The 15,513-nt window shown below is 47.0% G+C and overlaps 1 protein-coding gene across 1 annotated transcript in view; it reads right to left on the bottom strand.

The window, feature by feature from the left end:
• Positions 1–1,389: 1,389 nt before the first annotated feature.
• The window catches only part of LOC135054568 (oocyte zinc finger protein XlCOF6-like), a 161,323-nt gene continuing 147,199 nt past the window's right edge, over positions 1,390–15,513 (bottom strand). Inside the window, exon 8 of the mRNA XM_063957724.1 lies at positions 1,390–3,261. Coding sequence (XP_063813794.1) covers positions 2,909–3,261 — 353 coding nt within the window. The 3' untranslated portion in view covers positions 1,390–2,908. The remainder of the gene's footprint in view (positions 3,262–15,513) is intronic.

The following is a 15,513-nucleotide window of genomic DNA, read 5'->3' as shown; positions in this document are numbered from 1 at the left end:
CACTGGATGCTTTTTCTCCCCACATATAATACCCTTTTTTGTGGTAACTGGGTTAATGTCAGAAATGTGCAACACATTTTTCATTGCCGTAATCATACAACGGATGGCCCTTGTGGATTTTACATTTGTCTCATCGTCGTCTACACTGGAGTCAGACTCCGTGTCGACATCTGTGTCGTCTGCCATCTGAAGTAGCGGGCGTTTTTGAGCCCCTGACGGCCTTTGAGACGCCTGGGCAGGCACGGGCTGAGAAGCCGGCTGTCCCACTGCTGTACGTCATCTAGCTTTTTATGTAAAGGAGTTGACACTGTCGGTTAATACCTTCCACATATCCACCCACTCTGGTGTCGACCCCGCAGGGGGTGACATCACACTTATCGGCACCTGATCCGCCTCCATATAATCTTCCTCATCAATCATGTCGACACAGCCGTACCGACACACGCACACACAGAGGGAATGCTCTGACTGAGGACAGGACCCCACAAAGTCCTTTGGGGAGACAGAGAGAGAGTATGCCAGCACACACCACAGCGCTATATATCACAGGGATTACACTGTACCTTAGTGTTTACACAGTAGCTGCTGTTTTATATACCTCTGCGCCTAAATTTGTGTGCCCCCCTCTTTTTAACCCTTGAGGCCTGGAAACTGCAGGGGAGAGCCTGGGGAGCCGTCTTCCAGCGGAGCTGTGAAGAAAATGGCGCCGGTGTGCTGAGGTAGATAGCCCCGCCCCTTTCTCGGCAGACTTCTCCCGCTTTTATATATGTTGTATGGTGGGGGATTATGCACATATACAGTGTTATACACTGTATTATGTGCTTTTAGCCATGGTAAGGTACTCTAATTGCTGCCCAGGGCGCCCCCCCCAGCGCCCTGCACCCATCAGTGACCGGAGTGTGTGGTGTGCAGAGGGAGCAATGGCACACAGCTGCAGTGCAGTGCGCTACCTTAATGAAGACAGGAGTCTTCAGCCGCCGATTTTTCCACTTCTCTTCGTTCTTCTGGCTCTGCGAGGGGGACGGCGGCGCGGCTCCGGGACCGAACGACCGAGGCTGGGCCTCTGTTCGATCCCTCTGGAGCTAATGGTGTCCAGTAGCCTAAGAAGCCCAAGCTAGCTGCAAGCAGGTAGGTTCGCTTCTCTCCCCTCTGTCCCACGAAGCAGTGAGTCTGTTGCCAGCAGATCTCACTGAAAATAAAAAAACCTAAATATATACTTTCTTTTCTAGGAGCTCAGGAGAGCCCCTAGTGTGCAACCAGCTCGGCCGGGCACAGAATTCTAACTGAGGTCTGGAGGAGGGGCATAGAGGGAGGAGCCAGTGCACACCAGGTAGTCCTAAATCTTTCTTAGATGTGCCCAGTCTCCTGCGGAGCCGCTATTCCCCATGGTCCTTACGGAGTCCCCAGCATCCACTTAGGACGTTAGAGAAATAGCAATAATCCTGACAACAACACAGAAGCAAAGTTATGTATAAGAAAGGAAGATACAGACATTTACAGTATCCCCAGTACCATAACTTTGGGCAATTCAAAAAGATGTAACAATACTGGTCTTGTTCTTACATATAAAACATAGTAACAAGGACAAGAGAAAGAAGCATGGAGTATATCTCATACATACATTACACTGCTACACCAGAGGTAAGTACCTCTAGGTTATACAATGAGGTAGATTGGAAACATTTTCTCAGTGCTTCTCTGAAAACTGCAGACAAAGTGTGAACATAAGGAAGCCATATATAGAATTTTGCCAACATTTTTTCTTTTTGCAAGGCTACATCAGTCCAGTCCATTGGTAACAAGAAATACATTCTGGGGTATAAGGTTAGAGAGATAGGATCAGGAGAGATCCAGTAAGACAACACAGTCTTCTTAGTGCTGGCTGGCGATTTTACAAGCCGTGTTCCGTTACCTTTGGTTCATTTACATGAATTTGTCTTGGAGTAAATACCCCAGAAGGTCCACGTTTAATCAAATTCAATTATCAATATATTGTTAATATAACTTTGGCGTTCCATCCGTAATACTTGTACTTGTGGGCCGGTCCACAAGCAATGTACAATATCTGTGTATGGTGTCCCACATTTATAGCAGCTAGAAGTAGGTGCATCACCTATAAGACATTATAATCTAGGAGTAAAGTAAGAGATCTGCAATATAATATGATGCATCTCGGCATAGGAGATAGAAATTGTTTATTTAATGTAAGATTTGCAGCTAGAACTGTCTGTAATGAAAGACCTGGAAAGTCCGTTCTCCACCCCAGTCACCCTACATTACCCGTTTCTATATTTAGCAATGGGGAAAATGTGTATATATGTGTGACGTGGAGAAAGGGCTTCCCAATCCACGACATATTGCACTATACAAACCACACTCCTTGTCTGCTGCATCTTTCATTTGTTTCTACCCACCGAGAATTACTTTGTGGTTTGTGAGTCACCATTTATCCACCATTCCAATACAACAAAACAGTTGGATTTTACCCAAGATTCCATAATAAAATCTGTTTTTAAAAATGATAATGCATTTTATCTTTTTATGTGTTTGACTGAAATGCACAAAATGTATACGCTACAAAACAACAATGTGATCCGTTATTACTGTGGAGAGTGGTGCCAATATCTAACAGAATAATTGTCTAGTGTGTACCCATGGTATGCTCTCCCACGGGTCACTAGTGACATCCCCCGTTGGCCCTGCAGTATGCACTTGCCACATGTAGGGTCCAGGCAGCAGTGATGTTGGGCTGGGTACACATCGCTTAGTGTGTACTCAGCTTTAACTTCACCCGAGTGATCTACTCCAGTCTTATATGACATCAATTCCAATTGTCTGCAGATGGTTAACTAACATTGTTCAAATACTGTGTGACAGGAGCTGTGCTACAACCCTGTTTTGTATCAGCTCATAGAAATGCTTTTCTACTGTGTGAAAGCTGATGTCTAAAAAGATGTGATTTGTGTGTAAAACATTTCCAACACTCAGGACATGGAAATGGTTTCTCTCCTGCGTGACTTCTCTGATGTTTAACTAGAGTTGATTTCTGTGTAAAACATTTCCCACACTCAGAGCATGGAAATGGCCTCTCACCTGTGTGGATTCTCTGATGTTTAACAAGAACTGATTTGAGTGTAAAACATTTCCCACACTCGGAGCATGGAAATGGCTTCTCACCTGTGTGGATTCTCTGATGTTTAACAAGATCGGATTTATTTGTAAAACATTTCCCACACTCAGAGCATGGAAATGGTTTCTCACCTGTGTGACATCTCAAATGTGCAACAAGATTTGATTTCAGTGTAAAACTTTTCCCACACTCAAAGCATGGAAATGGTTTCTCACCTGTGTGACGTCTCTGATGTATAACTAAAATCGATTTTTGTGTGAAACATTTCCCACACTCAGAACACAAAAATAGTTTCTCACCAGTGTGGAGTCTCTGATGTTTAACAAGATCGGATTTATTTTTAAAACATTTTCCACACTCAGTGCATGAAAATGGCCTCTCACCTGTGTGACTTCTCTGATGTATATCAAGATTTGATTTCTTTGTGAAACATTTCCCACACTCGGAACAGGGAAATACTTTATCAGGTGTAAGAGCTGCACGATGTGTAACAAAATCTGAGGTATCAGGAGAACAGTCCTCACAGTTAGAGGGATCAGATGATATATCTGCACTGAGAGGTACTGGATGTATATTTAGCATAACGGGGCTGTCTCCTGGAGAATTCTGTGTGATGTTATCTTCTATGTCAGTATCTGCAGACAAGATGAGATCTCCCTCCAAGGCATTCCTGCTTGTACCTCCATCTGAGGGAGATAAAATAGCTGTATTATTATTATTCACAGATCTTTATATTGTACACACATATTACTCCACACTGTACAGAGAATATTTAGTCATTCACATCAGTCCCACCAGGGGAGCTTACACTCTATATTTCCTACCACATGGACAGGTACTAGGGGTAGTTTATGTCAAAATTAATCCTAGCTTACATACTGAAGTGAAGCTTGAAAACTTAAGTGAATTGTGAGTTTGAAACAGAAGCAGGCGAGTTATAATACAGATCTGGTGAGATAATACACACTTATTGGCAATATTTATTTGTTAATAGTTTCTTATAGAGTGCAGCAAATTCTGTTGTGCTTTACAATTGGAAATAATGATATAACAAACTGGGTAATAACAGTCATAGAGGTAGGAAGGCCCTGCTCGCAACTTACAATCTATAGGGAAATAGGCATGTGTACACAAAGAAAGGTGCTATCTATTGCATAGTTGTCCACCAGATTGCAAAGGTTCTTGGTGGGCTGTATGATATGGTCATACAGCAATGATGAACCGGGTTTGAGAGGAAGGGAAAGTGAAGAATGAGAAGACATGTGAGGATATGTGTGGACTGTACAGAGTGGATGCAATTTGATAGGAAGGTTTATGAAAGTTATGTGGGCAGTTCTGGAATTGAATATGCTTGCCTGAAGAGGTGACTTTTCAGGGAACGCTTGAAGGTTTGGAGACTAGAGGAGAGTCTTATTGTGCGTGGTAGGGCATTCCACAGAGTGGGTGCAGCCCGATGAAAGTCTTGCAATCGTGAGTGGGAGCGAATAATGAGTGTGGATGAGAGACGTAGATCTTGTGAAGAGCGAACAGGTCGGGTTGGGAGATATTTTGAGATAAGCGAAGAGATGTACGTTGGTGTAGTTTGGTTAATGGCCTTGTGTGTGTGTGTGTGAGTAAAACTATTTTATATTGAATACAGTAGAATACAGGTAACCAATGGAGGGACTGACAGAGTGGATCTGCAGATGATGAACGTCTAGCGAGGAAGATAAGCCTCGCCGATGCATTCAGAATGGATTGTAGTGATGAGAGCCTATGTTTGGGAAGACCAGTTGGGAGACTATTGCAATAATCAATGCGGGAGATATTGAGAGCATGTATTAGAGTTTTAGCAGTGTCTTGTGTAAGGTATGGTCGGATTTTGGATATGTTTTTTAGATGCATGTAACATGATCTTGAGACAGATTGAATGTGGGGAAAAAAGGACAGATCAGAGTCAAGGATGACACCTAGGCAGCGAGCTTGTGGGGTAGGGTAGTCGAGTTTTCAACAGTGACAGAAATATCAGGTTGGTACCTACTATTGGCTGGTGGAAATATAATAAACTCCGTCTTTTAAATATTAAGTTTGAGGTGGCGAGATGTCATCCAGGATGAAATGGCAGAAAAGCATTCAGTGACACGGCCCAATACATATAGGGACAAGTCAGGGGCGGATAGGTAGATTTGAGTATCATCTGCGTACAGATGATACTGACAACCAAAACAGCTGATTAGTTTCCCAAGAGACGAAGGTATAGACAGAGAAAAACAGAGGACCCAAGACTGAGCCTTGCGGTACTCCAACTGAAAGAGGTAGTGAAGTGGAGGTAGATTCAGAGAAGCGAACACTAAAGTAGAGATTAGATAGGTACCATTAGCATCTGATACAATGTTTGGGCTAGTTCCGTGCAGGGGATGTGATGCATTTGGTTTGCGGGAGACACTCTGGAGACTCAGCCGCTGTCCAATCTGTGAGCAATTCTTACCTGCTGCAGGAGGAGATAGCTAAGCTGCATGCTGGGATATGTAGGATGTCTCTGTCCTTGAGGCCACCACTACCTCAGAGAGCCACCAGAAGACATTCTGCCTGGACTGCTGTGGGCTCTGAAAGGCAGAGATTTCCAGATGGACACATATCTCCCACAAGCTGTGACACTGCGAAACTCATATGCTGCTCTTGCAGGGCTGGAAGATACAACTGATATATGCAACACAGAACAGGAGGATAAGGGGACTTCTACTAACTATAGGAACAGGAAAGGGAACGGGAAAAATAAGAATTTACTTACCGATAATTCTATTTCTCGTAGTCCGTAGTGGATGCTGGGGACTCCGTCAGGACCATGGGGTTTAGCGGCTCCGCAGGAGACAGGGCACAATAATAAAAGCTTTAGGATCAGGTGGTGTGCACTGGCTCCTCCCCCTATGACCCTCCTCCAAGCCTCAGTTAGGATACTGTGCCCGGACGAGCGTGCATAATAAGGAAGGATATTGAATCCCGGGTAAGACTCATACCAGCCACACCAATCACACCGTACAACCTGTGATCTGAACCCAGTTAACAGTATGATAACAACGAAGGAGCCTCTGAAAAGATGGCTCACAACAAGAATAACCCGATTTTTGTAACAATAACTATGTACAAGTATTGCAGACAATCCGCACTTGGGATGGGCGCCCAGCATCCACTACGGACTACGAGAAATAGAATTATCGGTAAGTAAATTCTTATTTTCTCTAACGTCCTAAGTGGATGCTGGGGACTCCGTCAGGACCATGGGGATTATACCAAAGCTCCCAAACGGGCGGGAGAGTGCGGATGACTCTGCAGCACCGAATGAGAGAACTCCAGGTCCTCCTCAGTCAGGGTGTGCCCCTGACCAAGTAGCAGCTCGGCAAAGTTGTAAAGCCGAGACCCCTCGGGCAGCCGCCCAAGATGAGCCCACTTCCTTGTGGAATGGGCTTTTACTGATTTTGGCTGTGGCAAGCCTGCCACAGAATGTGCAAGCTGAATTGTACTACAAATCCAGCGAGCAATCGTCTGCTTAGAAGCAGGAACACCCATCTTGTTGGGTGCATACAGGCTAAACAGCGAGTCAGATTTTCTGACTCCAGTCGTCCTGGAAATATATATTTTCAGGGCCCTGACAACGTCAAGTAACTTGGAGTCCTCCAAGTCCCTAGTAGCCGCAGGTACCACAATAGGTTGGTTCATGTGAAAAACAGAAAACACCTTAAGGAGAAATTGAGGACGAGTCCTCAATTCTGCCCTGTCAGAATGAAAAATTAAGTAAGGGCTTTTATATGATAAAGCCGCCCATTCTGACACACGCCTGGCTGAAGCCAGGGCTAATAGAATCTTCACCTTCCATGTGAAATATTTTAATTCCACAGTGGTGAGTGGATCACCAATGTGACTTTAGGAAACTCAAAACAACATTGAGATCCCAAGGTGCCACTGGGGGCACAAAAGGAGGCTGTATATGCAGTACCCCTTTTACAAACGTCTGAACTTCAGGCACTGAAGCCAGTTCTTTCTGGAAGAAATTTGACAGGGTCGAAATTTGAACCTTAATGGACCCTAATTTTAGGCCCATAGACAGTCCTCTTTTCAGGAAATGTAGGAAACGACCCAGTTGGAATTCCTCTGTAGGGACCTTCTTGGCCTCACACCACGCAACATATTTTCGCCAAATGCGGTGAAAATGTTTTGCGGTTACATCCTTCCTGGCTTCGACCAGGGTAGGGATGACTTCATCTGGAATGCCCTTTCAGGATCCGGCGTTCAACTGCCATGCCGTCAAACGCAGCCGCGGTAAGTCTTGGAACAGACAAGGCCCCTGCTGGAGCAGGTCCTTTCTTAAAGGTAGAGGCCACGGTTCTTCCGTGAGCATCTCTTGAAGTTCCGGGTACCAAGTCCTTCTTGACCCATCCGGAACCACGAGTATCGTTCTTACTCATCTCCTTCTTATGATTCTCAGTACTTTTGGTATGAGATGCATAGGAGGGAACACATACCCTGACTGGTACACCCACAGTGTTACCAGAGCGTCCACCGCTATTGCCTGAGGGTCCCTTGACCTGGCGCAATATTTGTCTAGTTTTTTGTTCAGGCGGGACGCCATCATGTCCACCTTTGGTTTTTCCCAACGGTTTACAATCATGTGGAAGACTTCCCGCTGAAGTCCCCACTCTCCCGGGTGGAGGTTATGTCTGCTGAGGAAGTTTGCTTCCCAGTTTTCCACTCCCGGAATTAACACTGCTGAGAGTGTTATCACATGATTTTTCGCCCAGCGAAGAATCCTTGCAGTTTCTGCCATTTCCCTCCTGCTTCATGTGCCGCCCCCGGCTGTTTACGTGGGCGACTGCCGTGATGTTGTCCCACTGGATCAATACCGGCTGACCTTGAAGCAGAGGTCTTGCTAAGCTTAGAGCCTTGTAAATTGCCCTTAGCTCCAGTATATTTATGTGGAGAGAAGTCTCCAGACTTGATCACACTCCCTGGAAATTTTTTCCTTGTGTGACTGCTCCCCAGCCACTCAGGCTGGCATCCGTGGTCACCAGGACCCAGTCCTGAATGTCGAATCTGCGGCCCTTTCATAGATGAGCACTCTGCAGCCACCGCAGAAGAAAACACCCTTGTCCTTGGAGACAGGGTTGTCCGCTGATGCATCTGAAGATGCGATCCGGACCATTTTCCCAGCAGATTCCACTGAAAAGTTCTTGCGTGAAATCTACCGAATGGGATCGCTTTGTAAGAAACCACCATTTTTCACAGGACCCTTGTGCAATGATGCACTGATACTTTTCCTGGTTTTAGGAGGTTCCTGACTAGCTCGGATAACTCCCTGGTCTTCTTCTCCGGGAGAAAACATCCTTTTCTGGACTGTGTCCAGAATCATTCCTAGGAACATTAGACGTGTCGTCGGAAAAAGCTGCGATTTTGGAATATTTAGAATCCACTCGTGCTGTCGTAGAACTACTTGAGATAGTGCTACTCCGACCGCCAACTGTTCTCTGGACCTTGCCCTTATCAGGAAAGCGTCCATATTTCTTTTAGGAAGAATCATCATTTCGGCCATTACCATGGTAAAGACCCGGGGTGCCGTGGACAATCCAAACGGCAGCGTCTGAACTGATAGTGACAGTTCTGTACCACGAACCTGAGATACCCTTGGTGAGAAGGGCAAAATTTTGACATGTAGGTAAGCGTCCCTGATATCCAGTGACACCATATCGTCCTGGTTCGCTATCACTGCTCTGAGTGACTCCATCTTGATTTGAACCCTTGTATGTAATTGTTCAAATCTTTTAGATCTCACCGAGCCGTTTGGCTTCAGTACCACAATATAGTGTGGAATAATACCCCTTCCCTTGTTGTAGGAGGGGTACTTTGATTATCACCTGCTGGGAATACAGCCTGTGAATTTTTTTTTCAATACTGCCTCCCTGTCGGAGGGAGACGTTGGTAAAGCAGACTTCAGGAACTTGTGAGGGGAAGATGTCTCGAATTTCCAATGTACACCTGGGATACTACGTGTAGGATCCAGGAGTCCACTTGCGAGTGAGCCCACTGCGTGCTGAAACTCTTGAGATGACCCCCCACCGCACCTGAGTCCGCTTGTATGGCCCCAGCGTCATGCTGCGGACTTGGCAGAAGCTGTGGAGGACTTCTGTTCCTGGGAATGGGCTGCCTGCTGCAGTCTTCTTCCCTTTCCTCTAACCCTGGGCAGATATGACTGGCCTTTTGCCCGCCTGCCTTTATGGGTACGAAAGGACTGAGACTGAAAAGACTGTGTCCTTTTCTGCTAAGATGTGACTTGGGGTAACAAAAGTGGATTTTCCAGCTGTTGCCATGGCCACCAGGTCCGATGGACCGCCCCTTTATACGGCAATACTTCCATGTGCCGTCTGGAATCTGCATCACCTGACCACTGTCGTGTCTATAAACATCGTCTGGCAGATATGGACATCACATCTACTCTTGATGCCAGAATGCAAATATCCCTCAGCGCATCTCGCATATATAGAAATGCATCCTTAAAATGCTCTATAGTCAATAAAATATTGTTCCTGTCAAGGGTATCAATATTTTCAGTCAGGAAATCCGACCAAGCCCCCCCAGCGCTGCACATCCAGGCTGAGGCGATTGCTGGTCGTAGTATAACACCAGTATGTGTGTATATACTTTTTAGGATATTTTTCAGCTTCCTATCAGCTGGCTCTTTGAGGGCGGCCGTATCTGGAGACGGTAACGCCACTTGTTTTTATAAGCGTGTGAGCGCCTTATCCACCCTAAGGTGTGTTTCCCAACTCGCCCTCACTTCTGGCGGGAAAAGGTATACCTCCAATAAATTTCTATCGGAGGAAACCCACGTATCATCACACACTTTAATTTATCTGATTCAGGAAAAACTACAAGTAGATTATTCCCACCCTACATAATACCCTTATTTGTGGTACTTGTAGTATCAGAAATATGTAACACCTCCTTCATTGCCCTTAACATGTAACGTGTGGCCCTAAAGGAAAATACGTTTGTTTCTTCACCGTCTACACTGAAGTCAGTGTCCGTGTCTGTGTCGACCAACTGAGGTAAATGGGCGTTTTTACAAGCCCCTGACGGTGTCTGAGACGCCTGGACAGGTACTAATTTGTTTGCCGGCCGTCTCATGTCGTCAACCGACCTTGCATCGTGTTGACAATATCACGTAATTCCTAAATAAGCCATCCATTCCGGTGTCGACTCTCTAGAGAGTGACATCACCAATACAGGCAATTTGCTCCGCCTCCTCACCAACATCGTCCTCCTACATGTCGACACACACGTACCGACACACAGCACACACACAGGGAATGCTCTGATAGAGGACAGGACCCCACTAGCCCTTTGGGGAGACAGAGGGAGAGTTTGCCAGCACACACCAAAAACGCTATAATTATACAGGGACAACCCCTTATACAAGTGTTTTCCCTTATAGCATTTTCACATATGTAATCATATCGCCAAATAAGTGCCCCCCCTCTCTGTTTTAACCCTGTTTCTGTAGTGCAGTGCAGGGGAGAGCCTGGGAGCCTTCCTCACAGCAGAGCTGAGCAGGAAAATGGCGCCGTGTGCTGAGGAGAATAGGCCCCACCCCCTAAAACGGCGGGCTCTTCTCCCGGAGTTTGTGAGATCTGGCAGGGGTTAAATACATCCATATAGCCTCAAGGGCTATATGTGATGTATTTTAGCCATAAAAAAGGTATAATACATTGCTGCCCAGGGCGCCCCCCCCAGCGCCCTGCACCCTCAGTGACCGCTGGTATGAAGTGTGCTGACAACAATGGCGCACAGCTGCAGTGCTGTGCGCTACCTTATGAAGACTGAAAGTCTTCTGCCGCCTGTTTCTGGACCTCTGGACCTCTTCAACTTCGGCATCTGCAAGGGGGGTCGGCGGCACGGCTCCGGGACGAACCCCAGGGTGAGACCTGTGTTCCGACTCCCTCTGGAGCTAATGGTGTCCAGTAGCCTAAGAAGCAAATCCATCCTGCACGCAGGTGAGTTTACTTCTCTCCCCTAAGTCCCTCGTAGCAGTGAGCCTGTTGCCAGCAGGACTCACTGAAAATAAAAAACCTAACTTAAACTTTTATTCTAAGCAGCTCAGGAGAGCCACCTAGATTGCACCCTTCTCGGCCGGGCACAAAGATCTAACTGAGGCTTGGAGGAGGGTCATAGGGGGAGGAGCCAGTGCACACCACCTGATCCTAAAGCTTTTATTATTGTGCCCTGTCTCCTGCGGAGCCGCTAAACCCCATGGTCCTGACGGAGTCCCCAGCATCCACTTAGGACGTTAGAGAAATTACATATTCAAAAAGGACTGCACTTCTAGATTCCATTATTACAGGAGTACATTTGGGAAATGGTAATGAAGTAGAGAAACAAGTAAGGTGCTTACCTGGAGCCACAGCTGCAAGGGACAAAGAGCACATGCTAAGAATAGTGAAGGCAGCAAGAAAAGATGGGGAGGTGGATGTCATTGTCCACCTAGGGACAATGACCTGGCTAATGCTGAACTCATGGCCATAAAAGATGAGGAGAGATTTGGATTTATAAGACATAGTCACACCATCTGGCAAGATAGGAGCCTATACAAAAGTGATGACCTGCACCCATCTTCAAGGGAAACGAGAATACTAAGGAAACAGATTGGATGCTTCATCAGGAACTATTTAAACTAGCAGAGGGGGGCAGTGATCCAAATAGGTATAAAGCAATCTGCTCCCACAATACAGATGTATTGCTTCTGCAGGCAAAGGGAACAGGAAGAATATCCACAGCAACAGAAGATAATTCAGATCAAAACCAAATAAACATAGGCAGAGAGATGAACATAGCTAGGAACAGGAGAAGCACAAACAAAACTCTAAAAGCTATGTGTGCAAATGCTAGGAGCTTAGGATATAAAATCCTCGAACTCATTGGAATAATGAGAAGGGATGATCTAGATATTGTGGCTATTACAGAGCCATGGTGCAATGAAAATCATGACTGGGACATACAGTACCTATACCGGGATATACTAGATATGACAGAATGGAAAGAATCAGAGGAGGCGTAGCAATGTATGTAAAAAAAAAAAAAAAAGCTTAAATACTACTTTAATATTTAGTATTGAAGAGAAAGCTGGGGCCCTTTGGGTGACCATAGAAACAGGAGCGATTCTTCTTACTGGGGTGATCTACAGACCACTGGGTCAGAGGACTGGACAAGAACCTACTGCAGGACATCACTAAAATGGCATTAAAAGGAGACGTAATAATCATGGGAGACTTAAATCTTCCTGATGTAACCTGGGAGGGGTCTGTTGCTAGTTCCACAAGAAGTAGGGACATTTTGAATTCTCTGCAGGGAGCATCACTCCAGCAATTGGTGAGGGAGCCCGCTCGAAAAGACTCAATATTAGACCTAACACTTACAAATGGAGACAGAATATCGGACGTAAAAGTGGGTGTAAACTTGGGATCCAGTGATCATCAAGCAGTATGGTTCTGCATAAAGACAGAAATTGACTCACCCCATACAAAAACAAAAGTATTCGATTTTTAGACAGGATGATTTTGTAGGGCTCTCAAAATGTGTAACTGATTCTTTAACAGAGTGGAGGAACTTGGAAGGAGTGCAGGAGAGGTGGGAAAAATTAAAAAGTGCAATACTAAAAGGAAACTGACCTCTGTATCAAAAGGGTTAGAAAAAGAACAAGGAAAAGGAAGGCAAGTATTATGAAAGTTATGGAAAAACTTAACTTTGTTGGGGGCGTGGCTTGGCTAGGAATGTTGCTCCAGTCTACTAGCCGTTGAAACTATTCTGTTTGCCGGGTAATTAGGGCTGATCTTGCTTTGGTGGCTATACATACCCCCTGTGGCCTCCCTGAAGTGTGCTGGGGTCCTGCTCCTTGCCACGCTGACGGAGTTTCACTCTGAACAGGTGCGATCCGTTACCGCTCCGGACTTTCGCCCCGCTGCTCCGTGGGTGTACCATCGCGGTGTGTTCCCTCCTCTCCGTTCCCGGATGCGGCGGATCCCTGCTTGTGCCTGACGTCGCTGAGGAGAGACAGCTGACTATGCGCTCCTGCCCTGGTGAGGTCTCGTTGGGTTGTATCCATGCTGCTACAGGCACCATCTTGGACAGGTGTGGCCGGGCTGCAGGGTGAGCCGACGGTGCAGGCAGCCACTTATTAATACACTCCTCATCAGGCTGGGGCTGTCTTGTTCCAGTATACCTGCCGCTCCTGGCTGGTGGGTATACTCCATTCTGCTCTCGGCAACGTGGAAGCTTTGTTTCTCCTGTTCCTGTACACGACTGCCTCCTCTGACTGTGGTTTGTTAAATTTGGATCCTACATTACAGCTGCTATATATCACGAATATCCAGTGTTTCTCTGCATGCTACAGATATTTGTGAGGCAACCCCTGCAGCCATGTTTAACCCTGTTAATACCTCTGGACACCTACTCTCCACTATCCTGAAGGCTGTTGCGGAATCCGAGAAAAGGGTTCTTAGCGTGTTTGGAGAGGTGTCTGTAGCGGTGACTGTTTCTCCTGAGGAGTCTGCTTGCCCGCCTGGGTTGATACCCTCGAAGCCCTTGGATGAGCCTGTATCTGCAATGTCTGCTGCTCCGATACAGCCGATGCTTAGTGATGTGGGTCCCTCTGCACAACGCATTATAAATAAATTGGGGGAGTTGCAGATTAATCCCATGCATAGTCACCATTTTTCACGGTTGGTGATGGCGCGTGGGATGTCGGCGACAGCCTCCATCTTCACATCAGTTACTGTGTGGACCTCCATGGCAATTTGAGGTTCCGCAGTGTGACTTTTTTAATAATGGGGAACTGTATTGTATCACATCACAGTCCACTGAGGAGCGGGATGGATTTCCAGGCTAAACTTTTTGTGGATCTGCGACCTCTGCTCTTCTCTTCTTGGTTAATCTGTGCAGGATGGCTGGCGACTCCATTTATTTGCTGGTTACTGTTCGTGAACTGCTGGACTATTTGATTCTGGAATGGGCACATCCCCCTGACTAATTTTATGTCTTTACAAGTCTGTGTGTTGCTTTATTGGTTACCAGGACCCTTGCTATGTTTTATTTTATCAGTGATTCTCTTTAAAGTATTAATCTAAGAGTTTATATATCCAGATGTATATTGGAATATCCAGTGATCGCAAAAACGCGCTATAGCGCGTATTTTACCCAACTTTGAGGGAAGGTGACTCACTTTTCTGAAATGGGCGAGTCCCCGGGGACGCGCTCTGCTGCAGCAGCCAATCACTTCCTGTTAAGTGAGTGATTGATGCCTGTGACTGTGGCGGGAGAAGGTGAGCACCGCGGAGGCGCCGATTCATCACAGACTTGCTGTTGCCTGAACCCTCCGCTCCGGCGCCCGTGCTAATGGACTGAGCGCACCGCCTCTCCGCAGGTCAGTTTCCCCGCCGCTCCTGACAGCCGCTCTGAGCGCCGGCCAGTGTGTGTGTGTGTGTGCGGTGTACATCTCCCGCCATATCCCGGTCTCCGTGCTGTTGTAAACGGACTTCTGGATGCCGGCTCTCGCCGTGCCTGCCATATGGGCTCTGCCAGCGAGGAGGTGCTTGCACCGTTGCGGTGTGTAAGTGGAGGGGGCCAGTTAGTGTGTGTGTGCCTGGGGTACAAGGGGAGATGGTCAATTACTGCTTGTGTGTCCTGGTTGTATGGGGGTTGGGGGGCAATTACTGGGTGTGTGCACGGGGTATAAGGGGGAGGGGGATTATGAGGTGGGCAGATGTGGGTGTGTGTGTGTGTCTGGAGTTTGAGGTGGGCAGCTACTGAGTGTGCCCCGGGTATGAGGTGTTCAGCTGCTGAGTGTGCCCGTGGTATGAGGTGGTCAGCTGCTGAGTGTGCCCATGGTATGAGGTGGTCAGATGCTGTGTGTGTGCACGGGGTATAAGGTGGTCAGATGCTGTATGTGTGCACGGGGTATAAGGTGGGCAGATGCTGTGTGTGTGTGTGTGTGCGTCCGGGGTATAAGGTGGGCAGATGCTGTGTGTGCGTCCAGGGTATAAGGTGGGCAGATGCTGTGTGTGTGTGCGTCCGGAGTATAAGGTGGGCAGATGCTGTGTGTGTGTGTGTGTGTGTGTGTGTGTGTGTGTGTGTGTGTGTGCGCGTCCAGGGCGTGTGGTGGGTAGCTGCTGTGTGTGTGCCCGGGGTATGATGCAATGTGTCTCGGCGCTCTACCTGGTGCAATGTGTCTCGGTGCTCTACCTGGTGCAATGTGTCTCGGTGCTCTACCTGGTGCAATGTGTCTCGGCGATCTACCTGGTGCAATGTGTCTCGGTGCTCTACCTGGTGCAATGTGTCTTGGTGCTCTACCTGGTGCAATGTGT

This window comes from Pseudophryne corroboree, chromosome 3, assembly GCF_028390025.1.
Source record: "Pseudophryne corroboree isolate aPseCor3 chromosome 3, aPseCor3.hap2, whole genome shotgun sequence".
Classification (NCBI taxonomy): domain Eukaryota; kingdom Metazoa; phylum Chordata; class Amphibia; order Anura; family Myobatrachidae; genus Pseudophryne; species Pseudophryne corroboree.
Note: the sequence above shows the minus strand (reverse complement) of the source record. Positions and strands in the feature narration are given on the sequence as shown.